At 34.2% G+C, this 18,938-nt stretch overlaps 1 protein-coding gene across 5 annotated transcripts in view; it reads right to left on the bottom strand.

The window, feature by feature from the left end:
* Positions 1-18,938, bottom strand: part of LOC118192095 (cell adhesion molecule Dscam1-like) — a 1,228,438-nt gene that overhangs the window by 662,016 nt on the left and 547,484 nt on the right. For all 5 annotated transcript variants that reach the window (XM_085823258.1, XM_085823260.1, XM_085823262.1 and 2 more), the window contains exon 9: positions 15,077-15,370. In XM_085823258.1, coding sequence (XP_085679384.1) covers positions 15,077-15,370 — 294 coding nt within the window. The remainder of the gene's footprint in view (positions 1-15,076; positions 15,371-18,938) is intronic.

The raw sequence follows: 18,938 nt of genomic DNA, 5'->3' as shown, positions 1-18,938 counted from the left end.
GTTCTTATAAAATCCTTATTTTATTTTTTTAATCCATTTATCCAAATGTCCTTATTATGTAGGTACTTATATTTTCACTGCTAGAAAAATTACATAAATGTTTATTTTTTAATCTTTTCTGACGATTTACTTTGTAAAATAATGGGAAAAAATTATATATAATGCAATTCTTACATACATTTTTTTCAAATACGTAAATTTCGTCATTTATCGGAAACACGCGCGAAAATGGTAAGTTTTTTTTTTCCTACTACGTCAGTAAGTTTCAAAGTCCTATACGCGCGGTGGTTTCACAGTGCGACCACAACCCACAGAATAATGGACAAGAGTAGATTTTTTTAAATTCAAATATTATTTGTCTCTAGGATCATAATATTCAATTTCTAGAGATTTTAGTTAAAAAAATTATAAAAATAATATCGCGCGCGTCAAAGGTTTAAAGAATTTTTGATTAACAAACTCAACGATTTCAAAGCGAGCAATGATAAAACTGTACGGAAAAAAAAAAAAAAAAAAAAAAAAAAAAAAAAAAAAAAAAAAAAACACTTTTATCTCCTGCGCGTGAGAGTGTGCATCGGAAATTCTAAAGATACACTCATTTTAAAATTATTTTGCAATACTGCTGTTGCATTGAATTTTATGATTTAAGTGCGAAGAACGTGATACTTACTAAATAACTGCGGTACACGAAACGTTGAAAAACGCCTTTTTGGGGATAATGTAAAATCTGAAAGCTTTAAGATTTTATATTTTTTTAACTGATACAAGTAATTAACACATATGGCAAAAGTAAAATAAATATGTTATAAGATGCACTGAAATAGAGAATTATTTTTGCATTGGAATTGCAGTTACTGCTTCATATGCAATAGAGCTGGAAACTAATTACTTAAAATTGCGCAAAGATTATTTTCATAATATGTTTTCTATGAATTTACTTTTATATTTTGGTGTCTAATAGAATAATTCTTAAAAGACATATCATAAATATAGAGGTATCGAACTTAGTTAAAATGTTTAACATAGAGTAGAGTATCGCAAGCATAAACAATTAAAATATTGATTAACGTATCGGATGTGACCTAACTAACATATGTGTTTTCATGCTGTGAATTATCTCATTTGTCTGACAGTAACAAGACCGCGAAATTCATCGTGGCAAGACTACACCTGTCGTTGACAACAGCCATGATCATTACACGACTTTCATCAGTTCTGACAACAGTTTTGATGTAGAGCATCCGGGGGGAACGTGTCCGACGGTCTCCCACCCTCCTCCACCTACCACCATCCTCTCGAGAGAACGTTTGGTTCTCTGCGTATTTAGAGTGCCCCATGCCGCACAGGCACTATACATTTACAAACATCCATGCTTTCTCTCCATTCTTTCTTTTTCATTCAAACCCGGGCCGTTCGGTACGGTAATAGCGTCCCTAACCACTATCCTAGTTGGGCAGCACTAACATAGTATGTTGCCATTTGTGACGTATTCTTCTATTTTATGTAAAACATACAGTTTGTATATGGACAACTGGAAACGAAACTTTATTAAATACAAAATAGAAAGAGCAAACCTGACTTAGTAAAATTTTAAATTATTGTATAATGCTTAGAAATGTGTGATTAAGATGTAAATACTATGATGAAGTTATGACAACATGCAATAATCATGACGCATTTATGTAATCATTTCTGAAAAATTGTCTGGTTTATTCTAACTGAGCTAAAAGCTTTAATTGCATAAGAATAGATTAAGTATATAGTCTGTTAATAATCTGATTTTTTTTTTTTCTGAATTATTAAGCAAATATTAGTGCAACGTAATATAATGGGGTCTTAACATGGTCCCGATTTTCTCGGTCCCTATGGCTCCGATTGAAGCGCTGTTCGCGCTTTAGAGTGCGAGAGGGAAGCCCTATTATTTCAGGTCAAAAAATTTTATTACAGCATTGGGGTTCATGGTGAAGGCTGTGTCCGCCTAAAATATTGCGGCAAAAACATCGCGGACGAAAACGTCGCGGAGAAACAACGCAAGGCGAAAACGTCACGGTGCAAAACATCGTGGAAGAAAAGAAAGCAAAGAGAAAACATAGCAGTTCTAAAACATGGTGGTAAAAAATATCGTAGTCAAAAATAAAGCGGTTCGAAAACTTCGCAATTTAAAAACATCGTCGTCGAAAATATCGTGGTAAAAATAAAGTATCTACAAATCATCGCATGACGATAACATCGCAGACATGCTTTTTTTCATACATGCTTTTCGCAAACATGCTTTAATAACTGTAAATGGATATTCCCATAATGATTTGTGAGCGCAAGATGTAAAGAAGTATAATTTTTACTTTCAAATTTTTTTATTCACTAATAAAATTTTGCTGAAAAAGTAAGAAGGAAACTTAAGCATAGAAAATTAAATGCAACTTATAGCTCATACTTTTCATGAAAAATTACCAGTAAAAACTTTATAAAAAATAAATAAAAAATGAAAAAAATTATAAAAAATGATTTTGTAAAAAATGATTTATTAATGGCCTTTGTTAGTTAACTATGTCGGTTTAAAATTATATTAATAAGTTGCATTAATTTGCTATGCTTAAGTTTCCTTCTTACTTTTTCAGCGAAAATTTATTAGCGAATAAAAAAAATGTGAAAGTAAAAATTATCCTTCTTTCCATCTTGCGCTCACAAATCAATATGGGAATATCCATTTGCAGTTATTAAAGCATGTTTGCGAAAAGCATGTATGAAAAAAAGCATGTCTGCGATGTTATCGTCATGCGATTATTTGTAGATACTTTATTTTTTACCACGATATTTTCGACGACGATGTTTTTAAATTGCGAAGTTTTTGATCCGCTTTATTTTCGACGACGATGTTTTGTACCATGATGTTTTAGGACTGCGATGTTTTCTCTTTGCGATGTTTCTCCCACGATGTTTTTTAGCACGACGTTTTCGCCTTGCGTTGTTTTCTCCGCGACGTTTTCGTCTGCGATGTTTTCGGCTGTAACCTTTGGGGGTGGTTTAGTTTGATGACAATTTTAAACATAACACATTGTAGAGACATTAGGTTATTTCGAGGCAGGAGAGATGAAAATGAGCAATGTTCTCGCTGGGACTCGAACCAGGATTCTTTCGAATACGCGCCAAGTGTGCTACCACTACACCACGAAGGCATGCTAAGAAAACGGAAGAAATACCTTATAACATTACGTGTCTAAAGAACGAGTTTTAATATTTTTTATATTTTTTTGTAGAGGTATGTGCATCGCGAGTGATATATGCTGAAGAACTGAATACATGAATAATTGAGGCAATTAAGATTCTATTGTTACACTGTCCATCCTTTTCCTAGGTTCTAAAACAACACTTTAAATTAAATTTTCTATTTCTATACTTTTTTCTATAGCAGCGTACAAAATTCGTCCAAAAAATATTTCACAGACGATTATCTGTTTTTGAATAAAATATTTAGACTTGCCTAATTATTTATTGAAGAAAAAGAAAAGTTTAGAATTCTATTTCAAATTAGGTGAATATATATATATCATAGCGTCTTCTCTGAATCTAGTATGATACGTCAGCGGATTGAGGGCCAGGAAAAATAAAAGAGTTGAAAATGGATAATATATAAGATAAATAGTATTTTTTTGGAAGGGGATTTCATTTCTAGGAAAATTTACTTAAAAGCATAAAACGACATTCGAAAGCTGTAGAGCTCTTTTTTAATTGCTTGTAACGGTCATAAAACCAAACATTGAAAGCATAAATTTCGTGAAATTGCTCTGAAATAGAATTGCACTTCTCCTGTTCAGAAATGAAGCTCGTATAAGAGTATAATTTCGGGAACATTTATGTTTTGTAAACTTTGAGGGAAATTCTCGCTTAATATATTAATTTTGATGCAAAGCTTCCAAAAATAAGATGGAGAAGCGTTTTTTGAGTTAAAACTTCAGTAGATTGGTTGGGTAAAATGAAACGAATCCTGAAAACTTATCAAACATTAACGGCAGTTCTATAATTTTTGACAGACTTTTGTTTTGTACAGAGATTAAATTCTAAAAAAGAAATACAAATTTTTGGGAAGCATTAGTATTAAATAGAACAATCCATAGAGTACTTATCCAAGTGTGAATGCATTATTTCTGTTGAAGTGTCAGCAGTGAGTTTGATAAGACGAAACAGAAGCAGTGTTGTAATATAGAAACAAAATTCTTTTTAAATATATAGCACAAAGTATCTGCCCTCTTTATATTAATAAATTAAAAAATAAACAGTCTGGTGCGAAAAATTATTGACTCTTAATAATTAATTGCAAAAATAATATAATCAAATGAAATGCAATGACTGTGTTTCCGGGATTAAAACAGTTTTTAACGAAACCATTATTAAGCTTTGATATGGGAATGGTTCAAGAAGCAGACGGTTTGAAGACGTGGTCTACATAGTTTGATGACAATTTTAAACTTTACGAATTACTTACCTAGAAAGCCAGTTTTAATAATTATTGATAATTATTGTAGAGGTATGCGCATCGCGTAGAGATGCGCATTTGTAGAGGTATACGCGGTAATATGTTTAATGTTTGGCAATATTATTTTTATTTCATATTTTGTAAGATTTATAAATTTTTAATTAACAAATTCTACGATTTGAAAGCGAGTAGTAGCAACACTTTTCGAAAAAAAGCATTTTTATCTCAAAGCACGAGACTGTTGCCACTCGGAAAAATGAGTTCAAAAATTAGTATTTTCAGAGTTTTTAATTAATATCTCGGATGATTAAAGTCGTACGAAGATGGGAACAGTCGAAATGGCTTCCCACGAATTTTTGGAATTTGGAATATCATATTTAAAGTTAAGCAATGCTATTTTTGTTTCATATTTTGTGAAACTTAGGAATTTTTTATTAACAAACTCTACGATTTGAAAGCGAGCAGTGGCAACACTTCTCGAAATATAGCAGATTTTTATCTACATCGTGCGAGAGTGTTACCACTCGGGGAAACTAGCAATTTCAGAGTTTTTAATTAATATCGCCGCTAATTAAAGTCGTTCGAAGATGAGAATAGTCGAAATGGCTTCCCAAGAAATGTTTCGAATCTGGGGGTATTTCTCCCGAAATTCTACTCCCCGCCTTTTCGAGGATATAATTACACAAGCAAACACAATTTCGCACAGATTTTAATAGTATGGATAATCTTCAAAAATATGCTAACTTCAGAGTGGCCATTAATTAGTATAGCAAATCATATTAGTAGCCTGTCTTAAAACACACCATTTTCTCCATAAATGTAATTTTACAATAAGTTCGCCCCACATTCCGCCAGGAAACATTTTCTCTCTAGTAAAAGATTTCGAGAATCTAGTGAAACATTTCTGGACACGGAATGAGAATTTGGGTGTAAAAAAGACTTAAATCCACTGGATGTAGGCACTTTTTTTTTTTTTTTTTTTTTTTCACGGCCTGCATTTGATAAGACAAAAGAAATTCAAACTGCTTCTTCTTGAATTCCGTTCTTTTCTTTTAACACCAGAATAAAAATATTTTCAAAAGAAATTTATTCTAAAGGCATATTAACAATGCTACCCTTAAAGAACAACTTAAGATATAAAAAGATAATAGGTGGAGCTTTTAATCACATTCATGACGCAACTGCAGCTGAAAGAACGGTAAGCATAGAACTTTTTTTTTTTTTTTTTTTTTTTTTTTTTTTTTGCATATAATTTACCCTTGGTGGCTTGCACTCTTACATACTGATCGCCTTGTGGGAGCAGAAAGTCCCGTAGCTGGATTTATTTTTGTTTTTTTTAATGGCATCTAAAGTTATGATACTAAAACATTTCATCAATAACGGATTTAATACTAAAAAATAAACATATACTGTTTCCGGAAACTCTCTGATGCCTTAGATAAGTACTCTAAAGTTTGTGTACACGTTGTTAACGTCTACATTACGCACTTGGGGCAAATTGCCGGTTCTGAACTGGCTTCTAAAACCTATCTACAGCCTTTCAAAATATTTCAACTTTCAAATACTTTCTTCTACTCGTACTCTATATTGAAGCCAAAACTCACATTTAACGCAATAATTCGCGATTTCAAATTCAAATTAAAATAAGTCAATTCCGATCATTATGAAATTTGCCTCACTCAGTCTTCAAAATGTCAGCAAGGTCAATGTCTATATAAGATTTGTTGAAATTTAGTCCACAGTCCACAGTAATGTAGTTTCTTGCAGGACCATCTTTTATTAGATAAATAAATCTTCTAAGGTCTGGAATAAAATATATTGAATTCTCTAATACTCTTCTAATATCAGGACCGAATTCAGAAATTCATGTATGTATGTATGCATGTATGGATATATGTGTTCATGCGTGCATACATATATGTTCGTACGTACGGTTGTGTGTCTAAGCTTTCCCAGACCACTGACTGGATCTGTATCCTGTCAGCTTCGATTCGACGTGGTAAATAATCATTTTTTCACAGGACTAGAACCATAGGTCCATCCTATGGTAGGCGCGGGCTTGGCAGGGACCGGCTTGGTACTGTCGTGTCCGTTGCCTTCGCTGTGGGGGGGGCTACTCATGTAGATATAAGCGCCATGGAGGTAGGAAGTACCCTTTCCTACCTCCATGTCCATGATAAGCGCTGTGTCGGGGGGGTGGCGGCTCCCCGCGCAGTCCCCAGCGATGGTTTGTGGCGATGAACATGAAAAGTCTCTGCGGGCTCTTCGGTGGGTTGGCGCCCTGTCGACACAGTCGTCTGAGGAAGGCTATATGATCATGTTAAGGCAGCCCAAGAGGCAGCCAGGGAATGTGGCCCGACTTGGTGTTAATAATTGTGTCTAAGCTCATATACGCACAATCATACATACATTTCTGAATTCGTCTCGATAACAGAAGAGTACCGAATTATAACCTAAAGATAAATTCAAATGCACATTAGTAGCTTTACATATTCAGAAATGAAATTTTAATCAATAGGCTGAAAATTAAAATTAAATAGCTTTAACTAACACTTTCCCACCCTTTCTACTTGGCTACTATCAGGACTCTTCTACTATCAGGACCGAATTCAGAAATTCATGTATGTATGCATGCAGAGATATATGTGTTCATGTGTGCATGCATAAATGTTCGTACGTAGATATGTGTGCATGCATATATGTTCGTACGTAGGTATGTGTGCATGCATATATGTTCGTACGTAGGTATGTGTGTGTGTGTGTAAGCTTATATATATACGCACAAACATACATACATACATACATACATTTGTGAATCCGATCACAATAACAGAAGAGTACCGAATTATAACCTAAAGATAAATTCAAATACGCATTAGATACGTTACATGTTCAGAAATGAAATTTAAATCAATAGGCTGAAAATAAAAATCAAATAGTTTTAACAAACATTTCTCTTATTTTTCTACTTGGCTAATCCTAAAAGTTAAGCATTTAAAAATGAGTACTTAAGATTATTATTTTACTTTGCTTTTTAGTCACTATTATTAAATCTGGGTCTTAGTGAAATGGAATTAGCATTTCATTTAGTGATTCACTTAGTGAAATGAAATTAGCATTTCATTTAGTGATTCACTTAGTGAAATGGAATTATCATTTTACCAAGTTAGCTTTCTTGACCAAATCTTCAACGTTTTTGTTTCCATTTATGAGACTGAAAAATGAATAGAATATCTTGGAAAATTTGTTTGTATCACTAGTGTTTTAGTCGCTGATATTATTCTATATCTGTTTGCATCCTGTATACTTGAAGCTAAGCGAATGTACTACCAGTTATACTACGGATTAGCCAAAAATTTCTTATGTCCTGAGCTGCTTATAGTGTTGTTGACGTTATTATTTCTATACTTTGTTTATTATTACGACATTTGTAACAAATATGTTTATTCATTAAAACAATCAAAATAAAAATCCCGTTCAGATATTTGATGAAAAACTCTGTTAAAAAAACTAAAATATTCTTTGTCAAATATTGGTTTGTATTAATTTCAACAACCTTAACAAAAGCTTTATAGCGGCATTAAAATTTGAAACCTTTCAGATTTAGCTTTTTCTTTTAGCACAAAAGGACTATTAATTTTGTTGTCAAATTTTTAGTAACGTAGTCCTCAACTCGAATATGGGCATTTGGAAGCCCAAATTTGGAATTTGGTATTTGCTTATCTATTTCAGATTTTGTAAAATTTTAACAAATTTTTGATTAACAAACTCAACAATTTCAAAGCATTGTGTATCTTTCAAGCACGAATATTTTGCGCGAGGTTTATTTACATTTATTACTGGTATCATTTTAGCAGCCTCTCAGCGAAAGACGTTACAATATCTATCGGTATTTTTTGTCGAATGACTTTGAATGTCTGCATCATTTTTCAGATACCGTTTTGAATCCCTTGTAAAAAAAACGGCCCCTTTGAAAGTAATATAAAATCTGAAAGCTTTTAGATTTTGCTTTGTTATGTTTGAGAATTTTAAATATATATTGTAGTTTTTGTTAATATATTTAATTAGCATAAACATAAAGTTACATCAATATTGGTGAATAAGTCTGCTAAATTTCAGCAGGAATTAAATATAGATAGAAAGTAGCTTCTGCTATATATTTAAGATAACACAATTATTTATGATATATAATTAAGAATGGCATAAGCTCTAAATCATTGGAATTAAAAATATGACTAAAAAATTTGCATTTAATTTTCCGGTATTTATTGCATAGCTTCTTATCAAAGTTTAATACTGAAAGAATGAGCAATACATTATAAATGATGGTCTTCGAAATAAAAAGCTGAAATTTTCTTCCATCTCAAAAGTGATTATATCTCCAGAACCGTGCCATTTTGTAAAGTAAAAGATTAAAAAATTCTTCTTTTATAAATGCATAACTTCTAAAGAATCAGATAAAGAACGTAGCAGCAAAAGATATGTCCGTGGCCTTCACTCCACTTTTACACCTGATCACACTTTTCGTAAAACCCCGGAAAACTCCGAATTATTTTTTTTTCGAGAAAATCAATAAAAAGAGGGGAATGTGTAGTCCCCTTCAATGCACGTCAAATACTCCGAAGACTTTTCTTTAAAAAAATGTGAAAGACTCGGTAATCTCGGGGGAGTGGATACTTCTTTTAAAAGTGTTCCACACCTCATCGCTTGGCTTGAAGTTAATCCGTTTTACATTCTGAAGAAGTTACTCTCCTCATTGGCTGCCATCTAATCTCCTAAGCTTTAGACTTAACTGTCTTGAAGTTGAAGATATCGAGACGTTCTCTTTCTTACTTCTAGTGGTAAGCCCGTTGAAAATAAAAGTTCTGTTTTTCTTCGAATGAAATATAAAATCATTTAGAGGAAGCATTTTCCTATTTTTTTAACTGATTCTATTTTTGAATAAGCGCGATATTTAAATCAGATTAGGCGGGTCATTTGTTTTCCTTTTCTCCTTGGGATTGTAGATAAGAGAGATAAATTGAAGTCTTCTGTCCTAATAAAGGTAAACACAATTGAAACTTTATAAGTGCGTATTTTGAGGAATAAGGATACACTTTCTATACTGATTGAAATTCTTTTTGAAATTTTTTTGTTTTGAACTTTTGATTGCATCATGAATGCGGATTTTCTCCTACTTACGAATATTATTATTAAGAAATACCTAAAGTAGCCCATTTCATATGCGAAAATATCGTTCACATTTTTTATTTCCTTGTACGACAAAAAACAAGTATTGTTATAGAGTCTTTAGGGCCTTCTTTTTTATGCTGGGGACGTAAAAATAAGCAATACCTTAGTCGGTACTCGAGCCTGGACCTCTCCAACACGCGTCGAATATGCTACAGTTACACCCCGAACGCATGCTGAATGGAGGGAAACTGACCTTATATTATAACCTCGAAAATTTTCGGGTACCAGATTTCAAGGGAAACATCCTAGTTAACCGCTTCCTAATCCATTTGGACTATTTTTTGAGTGATGTGTGTATGTCCGGACAGAATAAAGGACTTTTTTCTTTCTAAAATGGATTTTAAAATGGATTTCAAATGGGTTCGGAATCGTTCCCTTTCGTGACTTCTGTGGGTACGTATGCATGAATGTATCTCGCATAATTGAAAAATGATTAGCCGTAAAATGCTGAAATTTTGTACATGGGACTGTTATAATATTCCGTTGTATCCCTCCCTTTTTTTTTGCAGTTGGCAGTATCTCACGTATGTATATATATATATATATATATATATATGTGTGTGTGTGTGTGTAAGATAAAATAAAGTACGATGGCTAAGAAATAACTGGCAAGTGGTAATTTTAATTGGCGTCCATATGAGATTTTTTTCAGATACAGATCTTTTATATAAAAAAGTGTATTGATGACAACATTAGACGAAGGAAAACTTAGAATCAGCGCTTCACTGTTTTTTTTCGGGGGGGGGGATTGAGGGATTTTATGTGTGTTTTTCACCTTTTATAATGATATACACCGTAGTGTTTTTTTTTTTTTTTTTCTTTCTGTTGGCAACTTAGATTTACTTCGTTTTTCCTATTTCTAAACCCGAAAAATGCCTCCAAAAAGTATCCGCATTGAAAACGGAAAAAGGCGTCTTAACAAGAAGAAGCTGCCAAGAAACACCCAAATATATCAGGTTTTTTAATGCTAAGTCAAACAGTGAAAAACAATGCAGGCTCAATGTCTCAGCTACAAATATGTGTCCAGCTATACCATCTAACGAATGCTAGGTCAAACCCACTAAAATACTATACTTTTTGAAGAATTCTACGTACTTATTTTCGTTTTTGAAGAATTCTAAGTACTCTTTTTCTTTTTTGAAGAACTCTAAGTACTTTCTAAAATACTCTTTTTGAAGGATACGCTATTCTGAAGGCGTGGACTTAGGTATCACACTAACAGACGGGAATACTGGAAATATTAAGAGTACATTTAAAACCAACAAAAAAAAAATGTCCACCGCAATGATCCAGCACACTTGTCAAATGAATTATCAATAGATGAATGTGATCGCTTCATTATGATTGGACCACATCCTACTAAACAGTACATATTTCCAAAAGATGCAAATAACCATAGTTTCTCTAGGACCATGAGTACGGTAAAAATAAATAATGATAATTTTATTAAAAGGTGTTTCATTTATTCAGAGAGCACTAATAAGATTTAATGCTTCTTCTGCAGACTTTTTGACTTTCTGGGAAAGTCAATGTTAGAAAAAGCTAGAATTAATGACGGAAATGCTCACGAACACTTGATTACTCGTGATCATGAGTTGTACGAAAATTCAGTACAGCACCTGAAATGACTCCTGAAATTGTTTGAAAACTCATTGCGATTATGTACTAATAAACTTATAAGGAGATTCAGTAAAAGTGGAAAAAAGAACGAGAGCATTGACGTAAGTTTCAGAACATTTAATAAGTATCACTCAGCATTTTAGCTGAATTTGGCTTTCAGATAAACTTCATAGTTTCGTTACACAATGAGAAAGTTTTAGATCTTGTTGATCTTCTTGGAAAGTCTGATTGAATTCCATCTGAGTGATAGAATTCAATCAGATTTTGAAACAGAATTCAATCTGAGTGATTGAACTCAATCAGATTTTTCAGAAACACTGAAAATTTAATCTGAGTGATTGAAAATGTAGTCACTAAAGTCTAAAGAAGGTTGTGTCTAAAGAAACTTACATTCGCTATTGAGTTAAAAATACCTAAAAAGAAATAATCAGTGTGATGAGAAATTTTATTCAGGAATTCAACCAAGCTTATATCAGCAAAATATTTTATTCCTGTTTGAGACTATACCCCAGGTCTATCTGGCTCCAGTCTAAAATATAAAGTATGAGTCATGGGCCAGCTTTCGTTTACAACATGATTTTTAGATGAAAGAAGATATTCAATAAAAGAATACTTTGTTAGCTATTGACTTGCTACAAAATACTATAAACTGTAGATATATTAGGTTTTTCTTGGAGGCCGGAGAAGTGAAACAATAGCAACCGCCTTTGCCGGGAATCGAACCACGGACCTCTGAAATACCGGCCCAGCGTGGAGAACCACTGCACCACAAAGGCGCGCTAGGAAGGCGGGAGAAATGTCTTACATAATTCCCCTTTTAAAGAGCGACTGGGGTTTTTAGGGGACCCAACCGCCAAATCCTGGGTGTGGACAATCCTCCTCCAACATCCTTTTAGTTCGGGCGCCACTGTAGAGATATTAGGTTATTATTTTTGGAAGCTGGAAAGATGCGAAATAGCAAACACATTCGCCGGGAATCGAAACACGGACCTCTGGAATACCGGCCCAGCTGCAGAACCACTACACCACGCTGGCACGCTAGGAAGGTGGGAAAAATACCTTACAAAACTAAGGATTGATTTTGTGAGAGAAAGCATCCTAGACTTACAGAACTGCAGAGGTCAGAATTACGATATTAATTCAAATATGAATGGGAAAAATAAACGTACATAAATGAGGAATAATTAAAACAGGCATGGATCGCGACGGCAAATGCAGCGGCGTTTTATATGCCATATGGATATCATAGCGGAAACTTAGTGTTTGGTGACTGGTGCAGGTACAAGATAAGCTAGTACCTTTTTCAGTACCACGGGTGATTGAGGTATTGCTGAACCTAGATAACTGTTAAGCTTCGGCCTCACTTTTGAGGGAGAAAACTTCGAAGGGCAGTCCGAGAATCTCTTAAACGAGGGTCCACTACCATAACCCGCTCGCTGTGTATTTGCTCTCATGCGGCACTGACAATCATTCATGCCTTTTCCAGGATTCGAACCCGGACTCTTATTTTAGGCAGTCAGTGTCTTTAATCATTATAAAGGCTGGGCGGCGTTGAAAATAGTAGCACAGTCAAATAATGCAGAGAAGATTCAGTGCTTCAAGTCTAGGCAACTGAGGAGTATAAAAGTATAATTATTCATTCAGATGTCCTATTTCTAAGAAGTATGAATTCCTTGGAAGTCCCGTCCATCAGCATTGTATTATGGGGTGTATGAATTCCCGGATATGTTCCTTAGTGACAAAAACGAAGAAGGTGACAAATTGTAGTCAATTACATCTTAGAAATAAAAAGTGGAATTATTGAGACATTACATTATCAATGTAATATTTATACATTTTAACAAAATTATAAAGATGCAGTGACGTTAGACTTGACAATTATCCATACCGAGTCCCTGGATATGTTGAAGTGCAGACTGATCTTAACCCTAAGACGTCTATTCTTTTAAGATGTCTAGTCTTCTATTTTCTAAAGAGCATTAAGTTATCGCCAGGCTTTAGCAGATGTTTATCCTCTGTCAAATCACAATAAAAATTTTTATGATCAGGCTCATCCCTTTCTCCACATACGGAGAGACCCGTAGGCCACAGGCCTTTCTCTTGGAAGTTATCTGTGATGTACCGATTCAGATAGTGAAGTGAGTGGTTAATGGCAGCACAACACGTTGCCTGGAATCTTCTAATTTTCTTTTTCATACTGTGCAGCGCATCTATGTTTCCTTTTCTAGCTCTCCTTAGCGATGCCTTGCACTGAAAAAACGCATTATGTGCCTGATCGTAACTAGACGAGAGTGCAGCATAAATATGTCAAAGCCATTAAAAATGTAATCCATGGAAATCGGGAAGCTCTTTATGAAGTTTCAGAAATGCATGCGTCCGATTTGCCAGTGCGAAACCAAACAAAGACCCTTATAATACAAATCTAACTGATATTGGTTACTTAAATGATTATGATGCAAACGAATATGACAATTTAATTAGATAGAGTACTAGGTGTATAGCACATTTTAGGAGTAAAACAATAAAAAAAAAATGAGAGAGGCTGTTTAAATATGAGTACACTGGAGAAATTCCAAATGCATATGACCCAGAAAGAATTATATATTCACTGGAGAGATATTCATTCTTTATCAGAGAGGTCTGAAAAATTACGAAGTTTCAATAGCGCATGAAGATTTTTACATGACATTAAAGATCAGGTAGGTAAACATAAATTCAAGGGTTGAACATTGAGGTAAGGTCAAGTACAAGGAAAATAATAATATTAATGAATGTAATCACATGAATGAACTTGATATAGCCAAAGAGTTATTTCCTGAAGATATAAAGCTCCGAATAGAAACCACTAGGTTCATAAACACTAATAAGTTACAAGATGTCATGCCCAATCTGTTTACAGTACCTTTTACTATGGTCCACTGCGGAGAGAAGCTTTAGTAAACTAAAGCTTACAAAAACATACTTACGATCATCAATGTAAGAAAAATTGAACTCATTGGCAAATTTATTCTTATGTTGCAAAAATAAATAAATAACTAAATAAATGTAGAATGTACCATACAAAATGTGCTGATCTAAAGCCCAGAAAAACATGCTAATAAACCAATACTAATAAGTTACAAAATGTCATGCCTAATTTGCTTAAAGAACCTTTTACTGTGGTCGCTGAGGTGGTTACTGGTTGAGAAAAATAACATTGTTCATGTCGTATTAAAAAATAAAAAATAAAAAAAAAAAAAAAAAATAATAATAAAAAAAAAATATATATATAAACTCCTTTCTATACTCTTAGTTCTTCTTTATAATTACACTTAAAAATGAAGTCAAAGTTCAACTTGCCCTGGGAGTCAGCGACCAGCGAGTATTAATTAAAAATTAGCAAATAAAGTAGACATTAATAAAACCACTCAGCAATAGAAAATATTATGCGAAGTCCACATGAATTTAAAGCAGCATAATTAAAAGCTTTAATGACGAAACATATGACGCATTCATGTAATTAGAATCAAGATAATTCAACAAAAATTTGCTGATTTATTTTATTACGATATTTCACTTTCAGCGATGACTTAAATCAAGTAAAAATATTTAAAACATTTAGGTTTGACTATCACTTCGTGGTACCTTGATACGCTTTGACAGATATTTTTTAAAATTTTCCATAATTAGGGAAAATCTGTTGCAATAAGTGACAAATATTGCAATGAGACAAATCATTAGTCTGAATTCAGAAAATATTAATCCACTTACCTTTCACTGTCATAACTGCAGTGTATGATGTTTGGGCAGCACCGGACGCGACAAGGCATGTGTAATTCCCAGCATGATATCGGGACACGGAAGGGATTGTGAGCGAGGAAGCAAATTCTCCCAAGTTTGTTACATGTATTCCATCTCGGTGTTCCGAATGAAGAAATGGAACTGAGTCTTTCAACCAGAGAATATTAATTGGAGATTCTCCTGCAAGGACAGTGCAGACGACCATTGCTCGCATGCCTTCCTTTAGTTCATCTCCGAAAATGAAGGGATTGATGACAGGTCTTTCTGTGATTAGAAAGAAGAAAAAGGGTATTAAATTGAAATCAGATCTTATAACCGAGTCCTATAAACAAATTTATCTACATTTCAATTGAAGTGATTGTTCATTGCATAAAAAAGGTAGATGTTTATACAAAAATTTTAAAGCAGTGTTAAAATTCTATGTTGTCATTCCGCTGTTACATCAGTTAAGGTACAACGCATTCCCCCCCCTCCTTCCAGCATGCCTTGGTGGTGTAACTGTAAAGCATACTCGACTCGTATTCGAGAGGTTCAGGGTTCGAGTCACGGCGAGCGCAATGCAGAATTTTCACGTCTTCTTCATCGATAATCCTAATGGCCCTGCAATGTCTCTCGATTTAAAAGATGGTGAAAAATAACTTTTTGTCACCAGGATTTGGCGATTGGGTCAAGCAAGCCTTCAGGGTAGCACACTCGCGCATATTCGAAAGGTCCAGGTTCGGGTCCCGACGAGGACATTGAACATTTTGCACATCTTATGCTTCAAAAGAATTTAATGATAATATAAAGGATTTATGAAACCTGAGAAAGGTACTTTTGATTAATATAAAATAAGAGATACACGATTAATTTTTCTTAGTTTGATTTATAAATTTAAATTTATTATTTATTAACTTGATAAAACAGGTTAGTAAAATTTATTTAATGCTCAAGCACAAATAAACATTTAGACTAATATATGAAGCATATGGATACATACTGTAGAATAAAAACATTTTTTTAGACCAAAGGGACTATTTGCCCAGAATGGCTATTGATTTCGTTTTGGCATTTTGCGTTGGTTCACTATAAAGGGCTTTTATCATTTTTCAAATTGTTGCCACCAAATATTAGAACTTCGCATTATATTTAAGGAAACTAAGTAATGAAGAATCTGCATGAATGTATGAACATTCCCAAGAGCGTCGTTAGAGTGTCTCCATGCCTCACAGACACTGTATATTTACAAACACAATTCTTCTTCGAACCGGGCCCTTCGGCAGGGCAGTCAGCGTTGGTAACTACTATCACGTTTGGGTGGCAATTTTACAATTTATTTACGATAATGTAGTTTTTTAAAGTTGGCAAATGGTTGTAAACTGCAATTTCTATAACACTATATTCTCTTGAAATACGAATTGATTTGACAGTATTAGTCTTGAAGTAATATTTTACGACAAAACCATGAAAAGAAGTTGTTTGAATTGAAATGAATGTCTTCGTGACTGAAGTCATAAGAATGCAAATTGAGGAAATTATCTTTTATTCTGACGCCAGAGAGAAGTAGTAAATATGCCTACTCACCAAATATTGTACATTAATTATGCAATAAATTAATGTTAATTATATGGATACGCATATTAATATTTGCTAAAATGCCGTGGTTATACATATAATTAGTTTGTAAAATATATCTTTGTATATTAATCTTAATTTATAGTTTCTATGTATGAATATTATTCTCATAAATGGTGGGAATATTCTTGTGAAAGGAACTTTGAATATTTTCGCAAATTTCAGTCACCTTCTATATTTGGCTACAAAGAGCTATTTTGTAGACTTAGTAGATTAAGGATACGCTTGGTCTAAATTATTACCAAACAAGGTAGTATATTACTGGTAGTAATATGGTAACGAAATAAATTTTCTTTGACGCCCGTTAAGCAAAATATAATACCGATTAATTATTAGCATCTATTGGGATTCAAAAGAACTTTCTGGAGCCTTTTACTTCGGAGATACTGCGTTACTAGGAATGAAATACGTTGTGCTCCTATGAGTATTCCAATATACTGCAGGCAGTTCTAAACATAAATCCAGTTCGATTCTGTCTCCATGGTTCAGCCCTCTGTCGTTTTGGGACAAATGATGCATTTCCTAATTTATCTTCGAAGTAGGCTTAACATTGTAAGGCTGTTCCTGAAGCCGTTGTCAAAACCGTTGCTAGTTTACTCCGCTCGTAGAGGATTTAACATTTTGCAAGGTTGTTCTTGTACTTACTTAAAGCAAATATTACTGTCTGTTGCTGAAATCGAGTAGGAATTTTTCCGATATTGCCGAGTCATTCTTACTCGGCTTTTCTCGAGTGGGGGTTCATGGGATTCAATGCACTCATTCAGGACATTCCATTATCCTTATTCTTTTAAATTTAAAATTTAATTATTCAGCATCGTTTCGTTTTATTGTATTTATTAAATTACAGTAGCGTTCAGGCAATATGTTTGTCTGAAACAATTGTTAGACGTGTAATTCTTACAAAGGTAACAGCAATCTTCTCTTGAACTATTTTAAAATCTTACTGCATCTACATCCATAATTTCGAGAACTGTAAACAACTTATGAGTAGAATTCATTGACAGATCTCTGGATGAATTTTGGCCGCTTTTAGGAACACAATTTGCTGTAGAGCCATTTAGGTTTATTTCCGAATAGGAAATATGCTGCAGAAACGGGATTATGGTTAGCGACGTTGACTGCCATTACGAAGGGCACAGGTTCGTATCCTGGAGAAGTCATGGGTGATTGTAAATGCAATAGTGTCTACGTGGCAAGGGGGCTCTCTAAATATACGGCAAGCCGAAAGTCCTCTCTATAGGCCCCGATGGTAGGGGAACAGACGTGGGGGATTCTTGGACTGTTGGACGTCCTCCCGGGCTGTTGTCCATCAGAATTGGGGACGGAACTGAGCAAGGTTGTGCAATGGTGTATTGAGAATATGGCAAAGCACACTAGTGTTATCTGCCTAAGGGGAGGAATGCCTTCGTGGAGAACTTTCTAAGGGAAACTGGCTCGTATACACGTTACAGACGCAAGGTTATGCAAAGCAAAGTCGTACTCTCACAGTATGCAAGGCGCTTGCGAACGATAGGCGCAGTCTTGTACACCTTACTACAAAGAATTTTGTGCTACAAGGATTGTTACTGTCAGATAAGTGAGAAATCAAAATAACATAGAGAGTACCAAAAATCATCAATACGAGATTCGAACACCGGGACCTCTCGATTGATTTCTGCATGTGCTTCCAATTACATCAAAGATGTACGCTGTAAGGAAAAAAAGATTCCTTACAGCGTACATCCTTAAATATATTCTGCTCCACTGCCGAATTGGGAGTCACGAAGTCCAGATGGCGACAAATTTTCGTAAACCATATTTTAGTTCGGGCGCCACTTGTAGAACATATTATAGTTGTTTAAGACGGAAGTATAAATAATCTGCGTTTTCCTTACCGGAATTTGAAATCCGAACATTCCTTGCTACCCCGGGCGTGCTTTCATTTATATCACGAAGGGACGCACGCATTAGGAGAGGTACAAATTCCTTAAATTCTTTCAGACGTTTTAATAAGGATTTTTTATGGTTATTTTCACGTAATGTAATCTTTCATCAATCACCGTCACCTTTGTTTAATTGTATGAGATTCTGTCATGCATCTGCAACAACATGTATAATTTTTTATCATCCTTCTCTTTCCACCAGGACTAACTTGCATTTCTCTCGAGCTTCGTCTGGTAGTTCGAATCACTTTGAAGTCTAGGTAAACGCACCTTTTTGCAAGGACATTTTCGCAGTT

The sequence above is a fragment of the Stegodyphus dumicola genome, chromosome 9 (assembly GCF_044657685.1).
Source record: "Stegodyphus dumicola isolate Sdum_Otavi_A_Nest chromosome 9, ASM4465768v1".
In the NCBI taxonomy this organism is placed as follows: domain Eukaryota; kingdom Metazoa; phylum Arthropoda; class Arachnida; order Araneae; family Eresidae; genus Stegodyphus; species Stegodyphus dumicola.
Note: the sequence above shows the minus strand (reverse complement) of the source record. Positions and strands in the feature narration are given on the sequence as shown.